Source organism: Cataglyphis hispanica, chromosome 5 (assembly GCF_021464435.1).
Source record: "Cataglyphis hispanica isolate Lineage 1 chromosome 5, ULB_Chis1_1.0, whole genome shotgun sequence".
Classification (NCBI taxonomy): Eukaryota; Metazoa; Arthropoda; class Insecta; order Hymenoptera; family Formicidae; genus Cataglyphis; species Cataglyphis hispanica.
Window position 1 is genome coordinate 5,266,289 of NC_065958.1, and position 26,284 is coordinate 5,292,572.

General features: G+C 32.4%; 3 protein-coding genes across 8 annotated transcripts; 2 read left to right on the forward strand and 1 right to left on the reverse strand.

Moving 5' to 3' along the window:
* Positions 1 to 5,039: 5,039 nt before the first annotated feature.
* LOC126849486 (protein argonaute-2) lies at positions 5,040 to 25,893 on the reverse strand. 5 transcript variants are annotated; one of them, XM_050591370.1, is made up of 14 exons: positions 25,256 to 25,893; positions 22,364 to 22,661; positions 18,291 to 18,407; positions 13,757 to 13,903; positions 13,366 to 13,646; positions 12,984 to 13,290; positions 12,685 to 12,907; positions 12,463 to 12,610; positions 12,117 to 12,380; positions 10,944 to 11,262; positions 10,452 to 10,803; positions 9,755 to 10,088; positions 9,474 to 9,673; positions 5,040 to 9,361 (listed from the first exon to the last, which is right to left on the reverse strand). In XM_050591370.1, the coding sequence occupies exons 3-14, from the start codon at positions 18,400 to 18,402 to the stop codon at positions 9,253 to 9,255; spliced, it is 2,796 nt and encodes a 931-aa protein (XP_050447327.1). In that variant the 5' UTR covers positions 18,403 to 18,407; positions 22,364 to 22,661; positions 25,256 to 25,893; the 3' UTR covers positions 5,040 to 9,252. The 5 variants fall into 5 exon arrangements, with proteins under 5 accessions (XP_050447327.1, XP_050447328.1, XP_050447331.1 ...); XM_050591371.1 differs by lacking the exon at positions 25,256 to 25,893 and adding an exon at positions 25,001 to 25,234; XM_050591374.1 differs by lacking the exons at positions 18,291 to 18,407; positions 22,364 to 22,661; positions 25,256 to 25,893 and adding exons at positions 14,002 to 14,082; positions 14,734 to 14,769; positions 15,875 to 16,165.
* LOC126849505 (uncharacterized) lies at positions 16,836 to 19,825 on the forward strand. Of its 2 annotated transcripts, XM_050591405.1 has the most exons (4): positions 16,837 to 17,070; positions 18,663 to 18,775; positions 19,137 to 19,384; positions 19,680 to 19,825. In XM_050591405.1, the coding sequence occupies exons 1-3, from the start codon at positions 16,925 to 16,927 to the stop codon at positions 19,346 to 19,348; spliced, it is 471 nt and encodes a 156-aa protein (XP_050447362.1). In that variant the 5' UTR covers positions 16,837 to 16,924; the 3' UTR covers positions 19,349 to 19,384; positions 19,680 to 19,825. The 2 variants fall into 2 exon arrangements, with proteins under 2 accessions (XP_050447364.1, XP_050447362.1); XM_050591407.1 differs by lacking the exon at positions 19,680 to 19,825 and having other exon boundaries at positions 16,836 to 17,070; positions 19,137 to 19,668.
* On the forward strand, positions 19,842 to 20,204 carry LOC126849508 (uncharacterized). Its single transcript, XM_050591411.1, has one exon. It carries the CDS (start codon positions 19,845 to 19,847, stop codon positions 20,034 to 20,036), a length of 192 nt encoding a protein of 63 aa, XP_050447368.1. The 5' UTR covers positions 19,842 to 19,844; the 3' UTR covers positions 20,037 to 20,204.
* Positions 25,894 to 26,284: the final 391 nt, after the last annotated feature.

Consider the following 26,284-nt stretch of genomic DNA (forward strand, 5'->3'; position numbering starts at 1 on the left):
TTTTATACATCAAATATGACAAAAAGGATATTACAAGATTGTATTTCTTAGATTATAAATATATAAATTTATTCAGCTTTTAGAGAAGAAAAAAAAAACAGATGTGAGTCTCAATGGAGTCATACAAGAGACATAGATTTAACAACACATGTACATATATAAGTGCGTGATTCGTTATACATATCAAAGGATGCGTGTATCGACAAAAAACATTGATAGTTTAAGAGCCACTTTACAAAGAAACAAATTGGCATAATATTACACAAAATATACTGACTTCATATGTAACTTTCTTTAAAAATCTGCACGATATCTCAAAATTCTGTTCTTCAAATTCTTGATATTTTGCTATTTCAATTAGCATTATGTACATGAAACACGATACGTCTGATTTTTACACAAACTAACTATTTTTATTCACATGATCTTTTTCCCCTCGTTAACTATTTAATCTCATAGAATGATATAGTACGCGCGACGTCTATGTGTTTTTTTATTTATAAAATTACGGAGAGAATTCGAACTACGTTGTGACAGACTAATTGTAAAAACTATGCTTACGCATTATTGTAACTTCACTAGCATTCGTGACAAATTTTTCTTCTTACAAGTGCATTTCGAGATCACGGATGTTATCGACTTTTTCTTATTTCGCGTTTTCAGATGAAATAATCGTCGACCAATTTGTAATGCAAACGTAATTAGCGAATAAACATAATGGTCATAAACATAATAGTAGAATATAATCGTCGGTATATCTTACAAAAATTTAGAAGCTATAATTTAGCACGAGAGAATTTAATTAACTAATAAGATAAGCCCAAATTCAACAATTATTTCTGACGGCATAAAAATTCTGAACATTTCAAAGAGAGATATATTCAAACAAATATATTTATGATATATATATATATATATATATATATATATATATATATATATCATAATACATATATATATATATATATATATATATATATATATATATATATTAATCCCACATAAAAATACGATAGCAACATACGGAGAAATATAAAATTAAATTCAAATGTATATCATTGGGACATAAGGCTCGAATAAAAATGCTGCTTGATTGGCCAATTTTATCGAGGTATTACGCAAATAGTTAAAAAATCGTGTATATTCGAAAAAATGCGATTTTGAAAAAAAATTATACCAATCTCAATTTTTAACTGCTTGTGAAAATAAATGTTTCACTGCACCCGCGTGACAATTACTTAAACGATGATCGAAGATGCAGAGAGGCACACATAACACATCAGAGATTTACAATACAATTTATAAAAAAAAAAAAATGTGGCCATTTTTATACAAATTTTTGTGGTTGCCATGTTATTTTTTATCCTGCCGGCTGACTTTTTTGCGAAGTCAGATATCGAGCAATGTAAACGAATGAGAGCGAGTTACTTAATTCCGTGCTCCTAATTTGTACAACTCGATGATCTCAAGATAAAATTATTAGTTTTTTTGTTAAAAATATGTTCGATTTATATAAAACTTTATTTATATATATTTATTATATATATTTTTATATACAAAATTTTTTTATTTATATGTGTATGAAAATCGATTATTGAATTTCTAGAATTAGGAGCGAGATCTGCTTGAAGATGTCGTACGAAAGAAGTCGCAACAGGTCGCCGACATGTTTCAGAACAAAATTATTGTCCGAGACGATTAATGTCATTCACAAACGAATAATAGCTACTTCTGACTATTGTCTATTTTTTTTTTTTTTCGTTCGCATTGCTCAATAACAAATGTCAATTTATTTAACATGATATATAGAGCGTTCATAATTATTCGCAACGCGCTGCCTGTTCCGATTTTTTCGTCTTGCTCGATTTCGCAATAAATACTTCATCTTGTTACAGACTATCGATATTTAACATACGATGATAAACATGCATTGTGCAGGCGTGTGCTCAAAATCAAGGATACCGTGATCGTGTACGACATACATACACATTATTGGGCTATTAATTATTTAAAACTTACTCGTCCGACACATTCATAAATATATATAACATATTTCGTACACTATATATATGTGTATATGTATACATGTGCGTATGTATATGTACGTATGTATGTATGTATGATTTTGTATGTATGTATGTATGTATGTGTGTATATCTTACAGCTAATATTTTTACTCATTTTGACCAGGCGTGATTAAGACTCCAACAGATATAATTTAAGTTTATACTTTCAGCGCACGGCCAAGTTGAACAATTTGCCGACTTTCGCCTTTTCGCAGCATCCTCTCACTCCTTAACAAGTACCACTTAGACTTATGATCTCTTAATCAATTAATTATTATCGACCGCGCTTTTCAAAACTTATCTACAATCGCCTCTCCGTTTTCTCTTTATTTAACAAGCTCTCGCTTTAGTGCTCTCTTCTTTAGAATTTCGAAAGTCGTTACTCACACGTTCAACCTTATTGTTTGCAAATCTCAAATACGCGCGGACGAAGCGCCAGGCACTTGTAGATACAGAAAGTTATATAATAAGTTTTTTTTTCGAACGGTGGGATCTTGAAGTTTCTTAATGCATCGACATTATGTGTTAGTGAAATTACAGATCATAGCTATAAACATTAGTAAAACTTAACTGAAATTAAAGTGTTCAGTGCATAATAGCAGTCATCTCCAATTTTCTTATAGAAATCGACGTATAATTTTCTTTGAAAAAAATCTTAAAGTTGAAAAAATTATATTTTACATAATATTTCTCTATATATGTTTATGATTTTTTTTTTAGATACAATTTTCTGAAATATTTTAAATTTATAAAATTATATTTCATCTTCCTCAAATTCTTACAAGAATACATCAGGTCGTTGTTGCATTAAAATCTCCAAGAAATTTTCTTTTTTTTTTAGTTTTGCAAACTTCAATTATCTTTGCCTAATGTTTACAGAAATGATCCTGTGAACAATCACTCTTGCTATAAATAAAGGGTATTTCTTGTTTTTGGCTCGTGAGGAAGAACTACAAAATATTAGCGATTCAATTCGAATATCAGACTTAGAATAGAATGTTAATCCACGACATATTGTTTCAATCCTTTACGTATTTACCAATGCCCATTGTTAATATTTATGCAATTTCTCTTTTTTTATATTCCTTATTCTGAAAATTTTTTGATTCATTTTATTCTCGCAAATGTTACATTTATTTACTTCGAACTTGATACATATATAGTTGATATATATAAATTTACTGCAACTTCTGACAATACACGACTGTAAAAGTTTAAATCCTGTAAAAGGAATGCTTTCTCTTGTTAACATTGTCAGAAGATATTTGATTCATTCGAGAAACTAAACAACTTCATAGCTCGGTTACAATGAGAAGATTGTTCTCTATTTTTATATAATAAAAAGAAAATTTTCAGATATTTTGATTTTAATATTATAATATATAATACATATCCATGAAATATATAACTTAAAAAAATAATTTATAGAGAATTATATATGTACACTGGAATGTCACAAATATAATGCAACAATAATATGTCAAATTTAATAATGCATTTCAAATTAAAAAATGTCAAATTTTTTTAATGACGAATGATATACACCCGACAGTTTCGATATAACTTCATTATGTATATTTTATTTGATTATAATAAAAAATCGCATCTTAACAAATTCAATTTTCGTTATTACATCATCTAAAGAAGAATTTCGAATTGACAATGCTAAGTCGTGGATTAACATTTAATATTGATATGATTATAATAGAAACATCAAGCATTCATTGAATGTAATTTTAATAAAAAAAACAGCGTTAATGCCCGCATTGTTTTCTTCCTGATAAAGCAAAGTGAGAGATCAATCATTTATCTCTGTTTTTATCATACAAATCTCTTAAAAATATAGCGCTATTAGCTATTTCACTATAGAAAATTGACTGAAAATTGATAGAGTTAGATATAATCGTCGAATGGTTTCTTTTCTTTTTTTTAACTAATATTAAACATAATCGTAGTACATGTAATAGAACAGAGACAGAAGAAAAATGCGTAGCCGCCAGGTTTAGATACTCAAAATTCGGCATTAAAATCATCTCCCTTCCTCATCGTCAACAAAACGATCTAATCTACATAAAGCGTTACTTTTACAATGTTAAATTATTAATCCCAGTCGTTCCTGCATTATTATTTTTCGCCATGTTCATATTTCAGAGGCAGGCTTTTTTCCGAATAACCCTCATAGCATACTCATACCTAGCATGCTAGTACTAATAGTAACAGCACATATACTTGGAAATTAAAGACAGAACTATATCTAACGCTAATATCGTCCCCTGTCGTCACGTTAACGCTATTATTGATCGTTTCATCCATTGGACGCTGGCACTCTTAAAGCTGATACTTTGAAACTTATACATTTCACACACGCCTTAAGTAATAAGCGAATTTACAGTGTATAATAAAATCGCTAACGTCTCCGAAAAGTCAAAATTTAGCGAGAAAGATTGAAGATCTCAGTATTTCTACTTTTGATACGCATATATGTCTCCCATACGCTAACAAAGATTTGAAAAACGAAAATATTCTTATATATTTAATGTGTAGTCTCATAAAAAAAAAAAAAAATATATATATATATATATATATATATATATATATATATATATATATACATATATACAAACGTGTGTGTACGTTTGTACATATAGTTTTATATTAATATGTATGTCTACATATATTTCTTATACAAATCTAAAAAATCCACAAAATATCATGCATACGTAAAACGAAATAGCTTCACAAAATATTACATTTTCTAGAACAGAAGTTTTTAAGATATTGCAAAATTAATATTACGCAATCGTGATTTAACTATTACTTATGCGCGTATTCGTGTAATTTATCAATGTATTTGTGTTTTTTTATGTACCATAAGCTTAGGAGACTGTTCATGGCGAATCTTGCAAAAGTAGATATACTCTTGACTTTTCATAAGATAGAACTTACTATTTTAATGAAAGAAGTAATAACATATAGAGATATAGTAATGTTATTATAATCTTGTATGAGTGTGTGTGTGTATGTGTATGTATGTGCGCGTGTATATATATATATATTTATGTAGATATACAAATATAAATTATTTACCTTACATTAAACTTTACATCTCATAGTTGCATGCTATGAAATTTACCTAACTTTTTTCTAGATTTTACTTCCTTATTACAATTTCTCAATTTTTCACTCAATTTTTTTATATATACTCTAGTTTTATACATTTTAAGAAGAATTTGAATGTACATGTATTAATCATCAGTTGTAATTTTCCTAATAAATCTGGAGTTAATTTATCCCCGGCAAAGACTTTCGCAAAGGCTTAATAACCGTTTTTCTGACAGTGAAAATTAACAACTTTCAGCAAATCAAGCTACAAAAAAATATAAACAAATAAAAACACATTTTTGAAATGGACTCAAAATTTGGCAAAAAATTTTACAGTAATAAAAAAATACTGAGTTATATACAAAGCTGCAACGATTAATAACTTTTAATCAAACATTCTCGTTAAGAAATTTCAATCTTATATAGTCTTCGAGCAATTTATGGCTAAGAGAAAATGTGAAATACTTGAAATATTTTGCATATAGGGCAATATATATCTTTATCTCAAATTAAGGTTTATAGAAATATATCATTTTCATTGCCGAAAAAGGATCATTTATGAATAAATTATTGAAATATGTATTTATAAACAAGGAGGACTAATCTCATTTTTTCGTATTCTCGTTTTTTTCTAGTCCTGTATTCGTTCAGGCGCAGAAAAATATCAAGCCAAATTCTTACTTTCAAAAAAACACGAGAAGATAAAAACATAGTGATATACAATATCATGTAATCGGTTGCATAATATTTGACATGCCCGCATTCATAAGAATATTTTATGATATGCGACTCACAGATTTTCTTTCATTTTCCTTGCGAACACGAAGCTAAGTTATAAACCATATCACTGAATTATTTAAACGAGAAGATATGCTTTTTAAATCTTACAGAGAAATTTACACCAGCTGAATGTAACGGTTTATATTATTAGTACACTTTGACTGTATGTGCAAAACAAGTTATTGAATTAATTAATTTTGTGGTTTATCAATATATCCGATCTCATTTTGGTATTCACTGGGACATCGATTATATTATTATAGCAGCTTCTTATTTGCCTTAAAATCTAATTTGCATCGTCTACAATTTGCCTTAATCTAATAACATTCATCCCTTCATACATCACTTTACCAGTCAATTACGATTGATAAAGTAACGGTCCCTATATTTTGTTGTCGCTCATTCACATTTGGTACCTGTATCTTCAACAATGCAAATAAATAATCTTCTCCTTTTTTTGTTTTATTTTTCTTCTTATTTAATATTTCTCCAATATTTTATCCATCTCATCAATTGTCCTATATTATCCGAACTATACGTCTACGTCTACGTCGTTTCGAAACAGGTTTTGATGATAATAAAAGCCGTTATATAGCTATCAGCAGATGTGCCCTAAAAGAGAAGTAACGCTTCACCTAAAAACCACAAATTCTAGATATTCGTTATAACTGTGGTTGCGTCTAGTACGGGCCGAGAATACAAAATTTTTTACTTTAAGTTTCACATGCTTTACTTTAACAACTAGAATAAATATTACTAATAGATCAAGGTTCTCTCTTTCCATACTTTCCGATATAATATTAACATTATATCCTTTATAAATCTAATATTAGAATCATTAATACAATCGAAGATAGCATTTTCGCTCTTTTGCATGTATAAATCGATGGCTCAATAAAATAATTTTCCAAGAATATTCTCTCTTTCTCAGTAAAAGCATTTGTTTATTATTAATACTGATTTAAAAACTGTCAGAATCATAGTTGATTGCAATGGCAATTCAATTTCCCTATGCAAGCATTTATATAATTATACGAGGAAAAAAAAAAAAAAATATCTTGAGATATACATATATTAATGATTTTAACAGTAATACACAATAATTTAACGCGACAAATTATTGATACATAATTATACACATATTACGATTTCTGTCCATATATTAATAGAATTTTTTCAGTCTATTAATATATGATCCTACCCCATAACTTGGATTATCCATGTTACTTGCAAGGCTTTGCTCTTATTTTAATTATTAATAATTATTGTTCCGAAAGATTATTGAAATAGATTTGCACAAGAATCGCGACCATTAGAGTAAAAATATGAAATCCTTAAAGTTTGGCATTATCAAGCAAACGGATAATTATTCTCTTAAAATTGATAAAAGACCTTACTTGTATAATACTCTTACAACTAATCTTGGTTTTCACAATCCACTCTTTTTAAAGCAATAGCTAAACCTATCAATTACTAGTGCATCTTCACGTTTGCATAATTTTACATTACATCAATGCAATATCGCGATTTATTATTTTTATCCCGAAGTTTCTTGCACGTTCTATGAAAAGGGCTTATTATCGGCCCACATTTAATGCCATATAAATTCGGCTTATTCATAGCCATTATTCTTTTATCTGAGTAGATAATACCCCGGCTTATCTCGGACATCAGACATGGATATCCGTTTACTTTCATTCCCGATACGCATTTAACACAGATAAAGTTGTATACATCCTTAGAATTATATCCTAGTTGTATTTCCTAGTTCAGTAATGTCATTGATAGTTGTAAGCATAGAGCATTATGAGCTGTGTGCAATGTGCAGACGATAATACGATTTAATGAGAAATTAAATAAAACAAAATATACATTCTAACAATTAGTAGTATTAAAATGACCATATTCGATTAAATTATGCTAAATTTGAATCCTAAAGCTTAAAGTGTCCATTTGAGAGAACAATTTTCAGAAATATAAAGAGATTAAGAAAATAATTCTCTGCATTACTTTTCAGTAAGATATCATAGTCGTATTAGTGAATATGACATTTGGAGAGTGACTTTTGACAGTATTTTTTTTTTAAGTAGACACTCAAAGCTTAAAAATTATGATGGAAGTCACATAAATAGCGCAAGTTCAATATTTCTAGTTTTATTACATAATTGTCTTTATGTATGAAGATTATGTCCTTTCTTATCCACTAAACTACTTAGACGAAGTATACACACAAATTGGTGTTGTTTCATCGGTTTTCTTGAGAATATTCCAGAATTATTTTTAAAATGGTTTTGTGAATGTTTCTATACTTTAAAAGTGCATCTCGTATAAAAGATAGCGGCATTATGATTCAGATATGACGTAATGTAACTCACAATCCTAAAGATATTATTATCATCATCATCAACCGATTGTTTAGCTTTTATTATGCCAATCTCAGCAGCATGATTAGAGATCTAGAATTTACAGAATTTACAGAATGGAGTTATATACTCCTCGCAAAATAAAAACTATACACACATACAACAGGATAACAGTCTCGCAAATAGCGATTTATACAATCATGATTTTGGTTCTTTTGTTCTTTCCCCCTTTATTTTGCACACAAATGCTAGGGAAAATTCGTTCCCTGAAAAAATAAGCGTAATATGCCGCACTAATTTCATTATGAAATCGTTTAAACCAAAAAGTACTATTATCTCGAGTGCAAGATAGTGCAGTAATCCATATTTGGTTTAAATCAATCTGTTATTGGTTTAAGAGGTCATACCCAATCACCTCTATAATCATCTAATCTAGCTTAATTTCCATAAAGATAAAAAAAAACTTGTTTAGTTTACTTTCAATCTATCTTTGCAAATGGCTTTGTTTACCAGAGCAAGATATCTCTGATTTAGAAACCGAGCGCATTAATTAAAAGCACCCTCATAAAAACTTACTCTATTACTCTATACAAGTTCATAAAATCAATCGAGAACTTACTCTCTCCTTCTGTACAGATGTGAATATAACATACAATATATATGTCACACATATAAAAAAAGCTATCATATAAATTCGATCAGAAGACAGAAAAGAGAAAAAGAAAAAAATACAGAAAATTGACTATTTAACTGTTGTAGCTGTTAAATAGTCCAAAAGTTTGTGACGCGATGCGCTATAGTTGCGCTGTGACTATTCCCGGCTGCCCGATGAAGCTTCCTCGTCGGTTTCACTCGTCACAGAGATGCAACTATATACAGTCATTTTCTCGCAGAGATAAGCAGGATTAAATTCGTATGATATTTCGATCCAAAAAACGAAATTATGCGAAATACATAACTCGTTTCGTGTCAGCGTGAACCGTGATTGCTCGTGCCATCGCACCTGGTGTCCTATCTTCGCTACAACCCGACTGATGAGAACCTTCCCCACTGTAAATTTAAAAAAATTACAATTAAATTACAATTAAATTTTCCGAAGCAGCACACAATTTCATTTTGCATTTATGGCGATATAATAAAAAGAATATTAACGCACACAGACCTATCGTGCTCTTTCTCGACCAAATGGTATCTAGCTCGGAAAGCTACGAGATGAGCGTAATACGCCGGTGCTGGTATACTGACGGATCTCGTACATCTGACATAAGTGTGACATAATTGGTATGTAAGACATTGTAATTCGTCACTTTCAAAATGATTATCATCCCAAAGTACATGATAATGCGATGGTCTCGATGTACCCTAATATGATAGACAAATATTTATAGGAATTCATATTTAAGGCAATCAAGCATGTTTTTTGTAAAAGATTATTAAGTTTACCTGGATACCCTGATGACTGCAGAGGTAAAAGTCGAATTCCGTTGGATGAGTTATACATACGTCAACAGTTGTACCCGCCGGAATATTTCCACTTTTCCCGCTTTGTTCCTTCTTGTCTGCGCAGAATAGACGCGTATGATGTCTCTTTTGTACCACGATAAACGTTATACCGGGTCTATAATCGATCTCCAGCTTGAGACATGCTTCACGAATGGCAGTTAATTCGTGTTGCAAAACGGTGAGAAATTGTCCTTCAGAAACGCCATCGCGATACAGAATTATTCTATGCGGCTTATATCCGCCCGTACTCTTGTAAAACATTAGAAGTAATTCCCTTAAAAAATAAAAAAGTACCATTAAATGATATATTTAACAGCGCAAAAAAAAAAAAAAAATAAAAAGCGAACACTAATAGCAAAATTAAGATAAATGTGATTATTTTCAGTAATATGACTGATAATTATCTACTTTTAATAATTTCGCGATGTTTATTAAACATGTTAAATTACAGCTTTTAATGATTTTATGTAATAATTATTATAAAATTCATGGCAAAATGTTGTCATCAAAAATAATCTCGATATCACATTTATTGAAATTTTACATTAGAGAATATTTAATATACTATACATATTTAAAATGCATATTTACTAAATGTTTTATTGTAAAATTCTATAAATTAATTCAAATCGCTCACCTAACCATCGAACTGAGTTCTTGAATTATCTCTTGTCTATGTTGTTGAACCCTAACAGTTGCTGCATATCGAGATGGATGGGCATCCATGCTGCCCACTACAGCAGCTATGCTGGGTTTCTTGTTATCTCCCGCCGGCGGGTGAGTTACATCAGCTCCAAGAAATATAACTGGTTCGTTAAACACTTTCGGTCTTATACTAGGTACTAGAATGCTATTGATGCCTCCTAATTTGACATTTATTTTAAGACAGAGATTGGATAATGTCTGTGGAGATGTCTTATTGACATTTTTCGCTTGTACACATTGAGTCGCCATGCCTAATAATGTATCTCCTACTCTTTTCACTTCGGCTAAAAAAGAAATAGAAATACAAATTATTTCGGTTTAATACATTTACAAAAATTACATAGAATTATTCTGGAATCATTTGTAAAACAAATGTGAGTAATTTAATCCGAGAAATTTTAGTTTATATAGCATGTATAGTTACCATATACAGGAGTTTTGCCAGGTAATACAACACAAACTAGCTGCAATTGCGAAAAAGTCGATTTCAAGTATCTAAACATGGGTTCGACTTGATCCGGTCCAGTAGCATATTTACAAAAACATGGTTGCCCAATGATGGGCATGCCAGCATCATTACTAATTTTCTGGAGTTGCGTCGTGAATAAACGTAGCGCATCTTCGCGTACTGTTCTTTGTGGCGCAAAACAAGCAATTGCCCACACTCTAATCTCCACTCCAGTGAAGAACTGCTTACCACGCATATCCCACACACCTTGATTAGGCATTGCCTGCTGCTTCGTCTTTGGGGAGAGAAATATATGTTATTGTGAGCATTTAAGCAAATTTTTTTAAATAATATATAATTATCCTAGTAGATGCATCAGTGTTTCCATACATTTTTCATACACTTTATTTGCAATACAATCGATTTTTAAAAAAACAAATAAAAACTTTTATGATTTTAAATCTAATAGAAAAAAGATAATTTGTATATGTATAATCAGAAATATTATTGTTATACTGCATGGAACAAATATTGATGCCATCAAACTTTCGCGAGTGATATCGGACTGCAAATGTAACATTAGTTACATTTGTAAACCGTAATATGATATCTATAATTCTTTACCACTGTAGGAGAAAAGCTGTATATTTCTTTATCATTATTTATAATTTATCACAATAATAGTTTGAACACTCGTTACACTAACAGCCCAGATATCAAATCAACCAGGTCTAGAACCCATGCATTCATTTGACAACTTTTGGCCACGTGTACAGAGATATATATCAAACAATCTTATTATCAAATATATATGTTGGCAATAGTATACTATTTTCACAAATATAAATTATGAAATATATATACGTAAACGCTATTATGTTACACAAGATGTAAAACAAATATTGAATCTATGCCCAAATCAGAAATGACAAGTAACATGATAGTGCCTTATATTCATCATAGTTCTCTAACACAGCTTTACTTTGCAGAGTATAAAATATAGAAAGTTTAATAAATTGTTTATTGAACACACACATATCCAATGCTATATAAAAAAACTTATATGCTTGCTAAAAGTAATCAAAATTATTAGCTCTTGCAAATGTGTGATTCGACTAGACCTGATTGATTCAGTTAGAAGTTTCTCACCTGTCCACTGAGGGAACTTACGCGCCCTCCGTACTGTAGTTTGGGCGGAGGTAATACACGACCCCTGACTTCCATCATACTATTTGATATAGTCAATCCAAATTCTTGTACATAAGAATCATTGTTAAAGTCAGCCCTTCTAACTAAATTGTTAATCTCCCGTTCACGATCTGGTGCAGAACGCGCTGTTGCTTTGATCATGGTCGAAGTCTGCATATCAGTTAACTTCTTAATGCAACGTTGTCCAGCAACAATATTGCAAACCTAAAATGTCATAAATAATCGTTTATTGTTTTATATTCCCTATAATGAACTATGCTTATAAATTAAATGTTTGTGCACAAACCTCGAGCGGCAAATACGTATGTTTATGTTCTTGGCCAACTTGCAAACAAGGAAGGTGTGGATGGCGCAACTTCATTTTGTACTTATCTAAGAAATATTTGGCAACTGTACATTCGACTGTCTGTCCATTTTCCAGTTGCAATGGAAATCTATAAGTTAACAATGTTGTATATTTCTATTATTTTATTTTGACAACAATATTATTATTTCAATATATGCTTACGATTGCATTTGAGCTGGTTTACGTGTAACATTGCACACTCTATATTTTCGCTTCATAGCTCCACAGTGAGTTATTTCAATCTTGAGACCCTTGATTTCTTTGGTAAATTTCACTCTTTGAGAATCTGTCAGTGGTTTCCTTTGTTCATTAATATCTCGAATATCCAATACTTCACACATAAATTCTATAACTGGCTGCGCTTTGTAAAAAGCAGTGGCAGAGACTAAAAATATAGATAGATGAGTAACAAAATCATAAAAGCATAGCATAAATAAAAAATTTTTCTTTCGCGAGTTTACCATCAATATTCAACATCATTTTCCATTGTGATGGTCTCACTGATTGATGGAATCCAAACCACACTTCCCTGCCTCCGCCTAATGGATGATAGTATCCTTCTGGTGTACTAAAGAATGATCTACCTACTGGAGTGTATGTCATAGATGGTAAATGCCTCATTACGACGTCTAAAGCAAGAACGGCATCGTATGGAATTTGTCTAGTTCGTCCTTCTAGAGCCTCTTCTAAAGCAAATAGCGATACCTGCGCCAACCATTTTATAACAACACGGAAAACCCTATCTTTACCCTCACCAGGCAGTGTAACCTGCAAAGATAGTTATATAATAATTATAAATGTCATGCAACATATAATTTAAAGTTTTCAATAATAATAGCTCACCTCTAATTCTACTTTATCATGCCCAATAGGCAAAGGGTCCCTTGTATACAAGTTATTTCTGCCGTCAAACACAGGCTTACGAGATTGAAATATTTTAGTATATGCATGAACCATAGTTTCTACAATTTCCCTATTAACTTTCCGAGGACATTTATCAGGCTGTATGCTAATGTCATAATGATGAACATAGCCACGTGGCATACTAATTTGGAAGTGGTTAGCTCGCAAACCAATCGGTCTGCCTTCTCGTCCTATGTTTGGTCTTCGAGGGCACGTAAACACTAGGCAAAAAAATAATATTAATTATATATCAATAAAATTAATTTTCCATCATTTTTTTTACTTAGCAAAAAATAGTTTTATTTAACAAAGTTTTAAAATATATATTTACTTGGCAGTTCCGTAGGTTGAGGAGGAGTGTGTGCCTGTTGCGCGGGAACAAGCCCCATGTTGCTGGGAGCTGCGACACTACTTGCCGCTACTCCCGCTGCAGTCCCAACAGAACCACCACCGCTTGTTGAAGGTCCAGGTGGGGGGGCTGTAAAAATATATGAAATAATATAAAATATTTCTCAAAAATTTAGTATATCAGTTATGTATACTTTGTCTGTATTTATGTGGAATAATATTACATACTTGAACTTTGCATCTTTTATTTCTCTTTGTGTGCTCGGGGATGCTCAGTTTATTATAATCAGATCGTACAGCAACAAATATCTATGCGCAACGATAATAGTCCACAAAGTATTGCAGACATCAAGTAATTATTATTAACGACGATTTTAATATTAAATGCTCAATGAGAAAAACTTTTTTAAGTCAAAGTTAAGTCAGATTACAATATTTTACAGTTCTTTTTTTTTACATATAATGTGATTGTAACAAAATGCAAAAAAATATCTCTACGCACATTTAACAAGATAATTAACAAAATATTCTTTCTCAACATCTTCATATCTTAAACAAATAATATGTTGAATTCAACATCCAGATAAATTGTCCAAACATATAAACATTATACTATTATGATACTGTCATATCATAGTTTAAAAAAAAAAAGAAAAAAACGAAAAAAAAACAAAAAAACAAAAAAAAACAGAAAATAAAAAACACAAGATATTATAACAAATAACACAATATAAATGATAATATTAGTCTTACTAAGTTATATTACTCTCAACACTAAGTATGCATTAAATCAACACTTGTACTATTGTTATAATTATTTTGTATGCATATTTGTTTTATTCTGCTATAACATCCAATATTTATATACTTGATAGTTTATTCAGATATTGGAATTTTTCTGCATAACTTTGACTGTCTATAATTTAGAAAAAATTGATCGATTTATAATTTTAAACTTACATTATACCTGTGCAAAAAAATATTTCTATTACAAATCTATAAGAAAAAAAATTATTAATACTTCATTAATCAATTTTATTTTTAAAAATGTGTGTCAAAATCTTTTTAAAAAAATATTTTGTCATCAATGTACAAAATCTTTTTCACTATATAATAATTTTTCAAAATTACATAAATTACACAGATATTTAATGAATAGTACACTAAAAATGCTTTGCGATTTAAATAAATTTTATACAACAAAATTATAACAGTATAACAAAGACAGTTTGTACTTTCCAGAACAGATTGCAATAGTGCTTTAAATATTTATTTTTAACTTGAAACATTTCAGTTTGCCAAACTTGTGTAACAAATTATGCATTGCTATTAAAGTTTGACAAATGATATCGAAGCATCTTATGATATATATTAATATTACAGACATATATATAGTATTTAAACTATATGTACTTTTCAAATAATTCAACATTTAAATGCTTTTAAAAAATGCCTCCGATAAGCATGCTTTCTAACACAAAGCAATCATTCTATGTGACTTATCCAGGATATGACACACACATTATCATATAGTCCATTTGCCTAAATATAGGATTAATTTTCTATCTATACCATAAATTTAGATGTAGATCTAAAAAGAAATATCATGGAAAATCATCGATTTATCAATAGACTTAAGGCCATTAGAGAGAGAGTAAGCCTATCCTACTTAGGCCTAAAGATTCGATTTTTTTTGTCTATCAGATAAGATGATATTTAGAATGGGACAGCAAGTAGTTAGATTAAGATTAGCTAACGCATAAAGATCCATGAATCGAATCGCGGGTGAATGACGACACGCGTGCCTGTTGAACGAGGTTCATCCGAGGTCATTGAGCGAATCATCCGCGGAGGATCACGCACGGGCGTCGCGAGTTCCTCCCCTCCCGTATTTTTTTTTTTCCGAACACGACCGATAGACAATCGAAGGATCAAATAGACGAGATTCCGAGGGACACCATGACGGCCGAGCGAGCGAATGTATCCGCGAGCTAGCTCGCTCGCGAGCACGCTAGCTCGTGGATATCAGCGGGGACGTTGGAGTGTTTACAGGGGTTTTCGCGATAACCCCGGACGGGTTCGACGACGCAGAGACACTCACGTTGTCCTGCGGGGTACATATTTGCTGCCGTCGAGTGTAAAAGACCAGATAACCACTAATAAATAAGTAAAAAATTCAACACAAGACCCCGCTGGCCACACCACACGCTTCCCCACAACACACACTGCGAACGACACCACCACCGAACGAGACTGTTCATCTGCAATGGCGTCCGCTAGCGCGGCGCCCATTGGCCGCGTAACCTGGACTAACCGACTCTTCGAGAAGTGCGATGGTTCAAGAATTTTTCGCACCGCGAATCGCAACCAGAGAGCGTTCCGCTCGTTCGTTATTCACGCGGGATTTGAACATTTTTTTCGAACAATTATTTCGATTGTATCAAGTATCCTGAATATAGTATCGTTCGATAAGCGTGAAATTTTTCACTCGGTGTTAATTTAAAACGTCACAATACATTGACTTTTCTGTGATAATTTTTCGGTTGACACGGAAAACATTGGACAAAAATAGCCATGTGCTATCGATACGTATATGAGTGTGTCTGTGTGTGTGTGTATGGTGCGTTGATTTAATTGACACATCATTATTCCGTTTCCTCTATTTTTCCTCTCCTTTTTCCCTAAAACTTTATTTCATTCTTAAAATATTGCCACATTCGTATAATTTCATAATCTAATATATCTATATCATTAAATAGGATGTAATCCTATTTAACCTTGGGCAAAAAGAAATAATTTTACATTACAACGTAATACTCACATACATGTATATGCATAATCAATATATATAATACATAAAAGAAACTAAGTATTATCCCGATCGCGATGGCTCCAAATAATAAATTTTGTAAATTTTATATAATCCATCGCTTTTCTTCCCTTTTTCTCCAACAATATTCATAAATAAAAAAATTATTGACATCATGCTCGATGATCATTATAAATCAAGACTATTGCGCAAGATTTGACGCGCATACTTGCCAACCTGCGATAAAATTTGTCGGATGGCAACACTGACACGGCAAGTTCCGGCAGTGCGGTATCGCGACCAATTTCGTCGTGATTACGCGTTCACGTTTCATCGTTGAAAATGTCGATCCACTTCAGCGGGTGCCGAACGCGCTCCGTCGGTCTGATGAGCTCAATCATAAAGGAGATAAAGAGAGTCAATCTAACGCCAGTCAAAAGGATCGACTTTCGTTTCGACCCGTTCCACAAACAAGTCAAGCAGACGAGGTTAGTCTCTCCTAAAGTTGCCCGCGCATCGCAGCGATTGCGCGGAAATTATGAAATGCGATTGACGTAAAACTCGCTCGATTTTTTTTTATTATTAAATATATCCGATGATGTTCTTGTCAAAATCATATTGGCTCTTTCTAGATTCTCGGAAATTTAAAAATAAAGTTTTCTCGAAAATTGCGATATGAAAACATTCATACAAAAGTCATTAATCTTTTTATTACACAGTGTGCCGAAACTCGATTAAATACATGAGATTTTAAATGCGCAAAATGTGCGATTTATATTGAGGAAAAAAACTTATCTCTCTCTCTTTCTCGAAATCTGAATTAATATGTTTTTTTTCGAAATATTGATATTTCAATCATCCTAATCACGTTGTTGTTATGAAAAAGGCAATATATAAATATATCGAACGTATACAGTTTTGAACAGAATCATATTTCACAAGAGGGTAAGAGCAGGGGGCTGGGTGACAACCACCGCAGCTGTCAAGTCAGGTCAGGTCAGATCAGGTTAGCGACCGATGACGTCGATAGTGTACGCACGCGCAACTTGCACCCCTTCGCACTAAGCTAGCAGACGATCCGCAGCCACAGCCCCCGGTTGTTATTTATAGAAGTGTCCCGATCGTGCGGCCGTTATTATTCGGGCAAGCGTTTTAACCACAGAAATTTCTCGAGCTACTCCGTCGTGCGCTGTGTATGTGTTTCCAGGATAATCATCCACATTTGAAGTACAAAACGCAGCATGTGCGAGGTAAAGGAGACAACTTTTCTCTTTCCCTAACTGTCCTTCCCGATTCTACTTGACGTTTGTACACAATCATGGGTGCGCTCGATACATTCGCGATGTGAATCATCTCTCGTTTTAAATCAGATAACAACTTCAACTGTCAATCGAACTCGCGTAAGCGTCATTTCGAATAGCTTGCTCCTGCTTTTACTTTTATTTTTTAGAATCCTCTCTTATCTGATCCTATCATTCGTTTCTGTTTTCAGTCAATAACTAACTATGTCGATGAGAAGAAAAGTTAATATAGCAATTAATTATAAAAATGTTTCGAATTGAAAAGAATGATCATCTATATGCTAATTTTGTATCACTAATTAGAAAATATCAAAGAGAAATGCGCACAGATAAACGTTCCTTGCGATTCGTTATAAAATTTTCTTGCATTCCTTGTTTTTTTTTTTCTATTCTGGAATGGAACTTACCATTACATTGACCACATCCATATGCTTTGCCAAGCATAGAGACGGCTGTAGTTATACGAAGGGTGCTTAAATCTGGCATGGGAAGCGGTAATTGCTGCTCCATTTGTGCCATTTTGCCTGTCAAAGGAAATAATAAACATTGAAAAATATAATGGAAATTCGTAATTCGCGTATTTGATTATCAAGTGACAAAACTGCCAAAGCTAAGAATAGAGAAAGAAAAAAGAAAAGAACGAAACATGGATTTAGGCAATAAAAAAAATTTAATTTATAAAGCTTTAAATAGAATGTACAGACATGCGCTGTAATCGATACGACACTTCATTATAGATAACGCAAAAGAATAACGTGCATAACGTTTTTTACTTGCAGAGATTTTCAATTTTATATTAGCGCGCCGAGAGTCTGTGCAACAAATCCGTATTGTTTGATGAAAACGGAAATCGTATGCGATCGTTCCGAACCAACAATTACATTCAATCTTCGTGAGTATAACAAAAATGTTCATGTATTCAAATTCATCATTCATGCTTTAAAATATATTAACATCGCAAAAAAAATTCATTCGTACAAACATTCATCATATGTCATATAATGTAAAAAAGTGTTAAGATATTTTGCAAGATATGAAAAATATATATAGGATATTTTAATTTCTGCAGTTTTCATCTAACAAATTCTTAATATATTATGTGTATTAATAAGAAATCTATTTGCTAAGTGAATAAGAGTAAAGTTAAAATTGTAGTTACTTATTTATTCGCCTAAAATAGACTTTTCTTATTCTTTTTCTCTTGTGACCATCGTGATCGCGAACATAGATCACTCGACTTCTTTACTTTTCAGAGTCAGGTGAAAAGGTGATATTAAAAACAGCTTTTTTAACGTCTCTGAACATTTTGGAGCTTTACAACAAACATATTACTAAATTAGTTCCGCCTGATCCAGCTGTGCTTGAAGCTAAAAAAGAGCTTGAAGAAACGAAGAAAAAGAAAAAGAAACCACATCATAAACAAAAAGAAGGAAAAAAGAAGAGGCCAGTAAAATTATTGGGCTAAATTAATTGGCGATTTATTTAGATCGCTTATTAACTGGTAATAAATTAAATATCTCTGATTTTTTGTGTCCAAGTTTTGAAGTTCATTTAAATATAAAAAATATTTTTAAATTATACCTTTTCGACATTTATTATTGAGATTGCTTTGACCTATTTTCTGATATATCTTATAAAGTAATTTAAGTGAAAAACTATATCTGATAAATCGAGAAAGTTGTCAATTATCTACAGCTTAATTATTTTATTTAAATTAATCTTTAAATCTGTTTAAAAACTTGTAGAAAATAATGTCCAAATAAACATTACAATGATTATCATTTATATTCTTGCAGGATTTTTTATTTCTTAGAAGTTGAAAAACATTCGATCTGTATTAACTTTATAATTTTGATACTCATCAAAATATTTAATTACGATAGAAAGTCGCTCATACAAAAAAAATATTCGTGCAATATTGTTTTATTGATCTTAAATTTACGGAAAGGAGGATAACAAAAATGGCAAGCGAAATGGGAAATAATAAAGATTACAATTTAAGACTTATCGATATGCTCTACAGTCAAGTTCCAGCCTTCACCGATGTATTTGACGAAGAAACTTGGTATATTTTTGTCATTTGTTTTGTAGCGGGTACTTTTCTAGTCGCATTTATTCTTTCGAGATTTATAACTATAAAACCCATTGAATAACATCATGCATAGCGAATTCAATTCACAAGATGTCTTGTATACTTTTTTGTATTATACTTTCTCTAGATTTTCTATAAAATTAGTATCATCACATCAAGTTTTCATGCATGTTACAACCAAATTTTCCAATCAAGTTTTATTCTTATTACAATGAAATAAAATTTTGCGCTAGCATCGCAAAAAGATATATACTTTGTAAAGATGATGTATCGCAAATCATTTGTGCTCTGATAATAAAATAGTATTAAAGAGATATACAACTTTGTGTGAAACATTTTATACACAATTTTTTTTCTTGCATAACTTTAGTATATAAACGACATGATAAAAAAAACTAAGACTTATCGACATAATTAATATTTTCGGACAAATGTACAAAAATTTAGGAAACTGCCAGTAGGGTAATTGCAATATATACTAAAATAAGAGCTCCACAAAGGATATATATATATATATATATATATATATATATATATATATATATATATATTATGCGTTGTAAATACAAAATAATCTAAGCGGCCGATATATCCTCTTCTTTAAACAAGTCCAAATATAAATTAAAGAATTTAAAAGTGTAACAATTATATTCAGAAACCATTCACCATCACACTGCAATTTTCATTAACTGCATTGCTATTCCATTGACTATTTTCTTTATAGAAATAATGTAAAAACAAAGTTGTGAATAAAGAAATTTACAATGATTTCTGCGAGAGAAATTCCTCAATTAGTCAATAATTACATAATCTTTTATAATTTTTTTATTATACATATAATAATAATTTAGTATAACCTAGAAACAAAATTATATTATTCATCAGCTGTATCAGTGCAATTTTATAGCAATTTCATAAAATTTCAATTTACAAATAAAATTTCGTATTTATAAACGAATACTTCTGATCCTACTAACATAATGTAATATTTAAAGAAAAACAATTTTTGATCTACTTTATAAATCACTTCCGCGCAATTAATAGCGGAATACATAAAAAAACAACACAAAATATCCTCCGAAAAGTTCGACAGACCGGTGCGATTCTCGTTTCTCAAGTTCGCCGAGAAGTTCTCCACCTCCTTTCTTCTGCTCACTTTTTTTCTCTTTTTCCTCTCTTCTCTCACTCGTTTTTTTTTTCATTTTATTTGTCTGCATGTGTGTTTCGCTTCTTTCATTCTTTGTCCATGCATTGCTATCGTCCTTGCTGTCTCTTTAAGTTACAACATCTCTCTCGCTCTCTCATATTTGCCTTAAATCGGATTGCTAAGAACTAAGTATCTCCGTCGTATGAAAGATTATTAAAAAAAACTTTCGGTTTCATTCGAACAAATTAATTTTGTGATTAACGTTGCCCGAGATTAGCAAGATGACGTGTTTCTCGCGATAATAATACATTCAATACATGAGAACTGAAACAAACAACCATCCATTTTGCTAACACTATAATACATACACATCACAGACTCATACATGTCAGAATTTATATTTTTTTAAAGCCTTGAATCTTTGTCGCTCTTTAAGTTTAATTTATAGTCAATTTTGGACAATTTTTGGTTCGTATTCTGAACAACTATTTAACGCAATAAACGATCAGCTAAATGTGCAGTAAAAATATTAAATTAAAGTAAATTATATTTGATAGCAGAGTGTTGTGAAACACTAATTTAAAAGATTGAGAACAATATAAGTTTGAAATAATTATTTCAAGCAACTCACAGAAATGATAGATATAAAGCAATATATATATATATATATATATATATATATATATATATATATATATACATACATACATAAAGCATATAAATAAATAGAAATTATAAAATTAATAGAGAGAAATATTACTAAAGCTGCGAAAACAAAGCAATTTATGTTGCAAATAAAATTTAATTCTTTCAAGACAATCTTCCAGCTAAATCTAGACTATCTTTCAGTATAAAAAAGAAAACAAAAATTATATTTTATATCACATAAAATTCTCTTTCAAAATATAATAAATCTGTAAACCATTTAGACAAAACGAATGAATAGATCTTTTGTATATGTGTTGATTTCTCCTTTATATTTCCACAAAAAGTTCAAGAAAAAAATCTTCAAAAAAAAAAAAAAAAAATATCTTGAAAGAGTTAATGACCAATGAAATATCAGAAAATTGAAATCGTGATAATTTCGATAAATTCGATTTTGCACCTGCATGTATGCGATCAAGACCATGGTTCAATATCACTATTCTCGCGTGTTCGCAGTTCACGATAAATCAAATTTGGCGAAATTCTATCGATTTCGAATCACGCGATAGCTTCTCTACATAGCGTGTTTGACTCACCTTGTTCTGCGTGTTTCTTCGGGATGACAGAATTATAAGATGCAAGGATCACGGATCGTTTCGAGCGTCTATGTTTCTTCACTTTACACCACCATTTCCAGCGGCCGGTTCACGCGCGGCTACGCACTGCGTTATTGTGTTATTGTCCACGTGCGTACATACGAGGGACTACACGGTCACAACACCGTCGAGCTGCAGCGATTATCACTCGCGAACTCGGGAAATCGCATCCCTCGCTGCCACTGACAACCATTAACAAAGTCTCCACACGACGCGTACACGTGACCACGCCGATTCTCTGCAACACAACATCCATGTATGAATGTCAAAATTTATCTCTTTACGCTCGTATTCTTTTCATTCTCTTTCAAACTCGATGCACTCGTGAAATTTGCAAGATCAAAAAAAGACAGGCAGGCAGTAATGATAAATTTTCTACATTTAAATTCTAGAAAAATTCTTTATCTATATCTTTAAACAAAAATGTGTTTTATTTTCTAATTGAAAATAAATTATTCAGGCGTCGTCTTTTGAGATAATGTTAAGACCTACATGTTTATTCATTTACATGTAATGTCAAAGCAGCATATAATAAATGTATACGAGTGTTCAAATTATTTTTTCGCGATCTTTCTTTTATTTACTTTATGTTTAACATCTGTCGTAACATTATCATAAAAAATAATATAATGACAATTTTTTTTTATATAAAATATAATTCTATGTCTCTTTGTAAAAGTAATCTTTTATTTCATTCTTTTATTTTAATACATAAGAGATAAAACATACGAAATAAAAAATATACTCGATGTGCAAGGCAGTTGTCAATTGTCAACAGATGATACAATATTTCTCGATTCTATTTCAACTTTGCCGTCGTGTATTTATACGAACATTTGCACGCGGGCGCAAGTGATATCGTTGTGAATGATGACAAAAGCCGAGAAAAGCAAGTACATCAATAATCGATACAATTAAATAAATCCGGACTCTGCCCATTTACTTATCGAATCGCTCGATAGACGATTTTTTCATCTTTCAGAGAATTTATTATATAAACGTCTCATTTAAATCCGATTTAAAAATACTGTAAAATAGTTATTGTAATATATATTTTAAAATGTAAAAACAAATTGAGTTGCAGACATCGAAGTTTTACGGAAAAGAAAAATGTGACAATGTGTGTGTGTGCGCGTTAAATAAAACTATTCCAAACAGATCGCTACTTGGAGCAGAGCAATCGATATATATCTAACGCACATTGTGCATACTTATAAGACAAACTAAAGCATCACGATAAAGTATAACGTGATTTAAAAATAGAAACGTGAACAATGTTATCATCGTCTAGCTTTCGAAATGCTCTGAATTGTGAAATGTTGTGAAATGTTTAGTTATACGTTTCTCGTGTATTATCTTAATGTAACTTATTTATTTGAATCGATCGAATCCTCGGACTAGATAAAATTCTTCATTTGTATTTTTTATGTTGAAACGGAGAATTAACGAGACGAAATATCACGACACAACGCTTTTACGGTCATTGTTCGTATCATTGGATTTTTATTCACGCGTCCTCATCAATCACAATTTGATAACAAATCAATGATTTAAAAGAAAATCATTGCACTTAGGAACTTAAATATTCGAAAGGCATACAATATTATTTATTATTCGAACTTTAAAATTACGGCTGCGCGAGAAACTGATGCGATGTATGCTTCCTTTAAAAAATATATAATTCCACTTCTACATCTTACATTATTAAAATTTATAAAAAATTACATCGAAAAACGCGCTAAACATATGAGACATATGCGACGAGTGCGATGAATTGTTGTTCCAAAAAAAAATTACATCATTAGATCAATTCTCTTCTTCGCGCGATGCGTAAGCCGAACGCGGAAAGAGAAACGCTACTTCCGCGTACGTTCAACGCGTCGCACATGCAGAAAGAACGCGTAGCAAATACACTATGCATCCTCCGTACATCTCCGTATTGTCTGTACGTACTGCAAGCGACGAGAAAAGAAATTGGGTCGTCTAACCGGTCGCGCCGGACTCGCGCGAATGACGTTCCTCGGAGCACGTTTTGCCGGACGATAAATCGCGAAAGGCGATTTTGTGCTCCCTTATTAATCTTTTCAAATTAATTAAAACCATCAACGTTCTACGCGAATCTGGATTTTTTGTTTCAACAGACAAATGACCGAATGTAAACACGTTTTATCATTTTTTATAAAATTATTTTCCAAAAATTGCGCTTCCCTCATTAATCGTTTAATGATGTTACGTAAATGCATTAAAAATACTCTGATAAGATCAAAATTAATTAACTATAATGGTCGTAGATAAAGATATTATATATAGTATTTGTTACGAAATAAATCATCAAATCAAATTCTCGCCTTCTAATGTCAACAAATGATATATACAAAGTCGTTGGATTATATACATATACTTGATTTGTTTAATAAATCGAGATTATCCCCTTCATAATTGGCTTCAAGTGTTATCATTATTTATCGCGTTATAGTTTGCACGCGGCAAACATTATGCACGTCGCCACGACAACGAAAAAGACGATGACGACGACGACGAACGAGTATGAGAACGAAGACCAAAGGTGATTCATACCTTATGGTCTGCTCGCAGCGACCAATGACACTTGTCTAACCTTCAATTTAATTCCTCGGCCGCAACTCGGACGAACTCTTTTCGCGATCAACGTGTCAAAATGCCCCGAAATGCCTGCGCGCATGACGCGACGCAGAACGATGACGCGGACACAACTTCTTCGCGGCCACCTGGCTCGCGGACTGGATCGGCCCGAATCAAAACAATGAAGAGAAACATTCGGTGCGCGCGAATCCACATCGCAAAAACACTTACGGATGTAGCGGATGCGTGACTCCGCGCCGTGTCCCGATGTCGACGTCTACGTACGCGGCGCTCCCGCGTCTTTCGGCACCATATACCGTCCACCACCTCCACCTCCTCCTTCTTCTTCTTTTTGTGTTTGTCGCTGCTGCTGCTCAAGGCGTGCCCTCCGCTTTCACTCGCGACGCGATGCCGCCGGACGCGCGATCTCCGCGGCGCGGAGCCGCCAAAAACGATCACCAAGTGTCAAGGTTGCCATTGTGACACACGTATGAGCTGCGCGCGCGAGTATCGCGCTCTCGCACACAGTCTCGCTACCTCGCGTCACCTCTTCACTCCCTCACCCTCTCTTCCCTAGCCTATGCCTGCTTGCCTACTCGCTTGCCTTCCCCCTTTATCTTCCCCCGCCAGCTCAACACCGCCACCGCGGTACCGCTATCACAACAATGGCATTATCGCGATACCCGCAGCTTGTTACACGATGACACTGGCCAAGGTGCGTCGCGGCTCGCCGCAACGGACAGATCGAATACACACTCGTAAACGAAAAACTGACCCTCGTCCGGCCCGACACGTTATTTCAGCCGCGGCTTTTTCAGCTCTGTATCTCGCCGAGGCGCATTCGGCGATCAGCGTTTCGCGAGGGAGTCCCCCCCTACTACTTGTTCGATTCGCGCAGCCGCGCGCGCGCCTCTCAGGGCTGTAAACAAGCGGGCGCCCGCAAACGGGGTCTTGTTTACAAACAAAACGCCCGGCTGCTTCGATCGAAGTGGAATCCGCGCGGCAACGAGCCCGCGCTTTTCTAACCGGTGTCCTTTTACGGATTGTATTACGCGTGCATATATCTCTCAGAGAACTCAGAGATTCATGAATTATCTTTGCTGCTATTAATGTTCAAAGAGAGAAATATATATGAGAGATATATATGAGACACTCGCTAATATTTATATTTTGACCTACAATTTATACGCTCGATTATATCAATGGAGAGAGATCTTGATTCTCACTGTTCGATATTTCAAACATTACTTTTGCTAAATA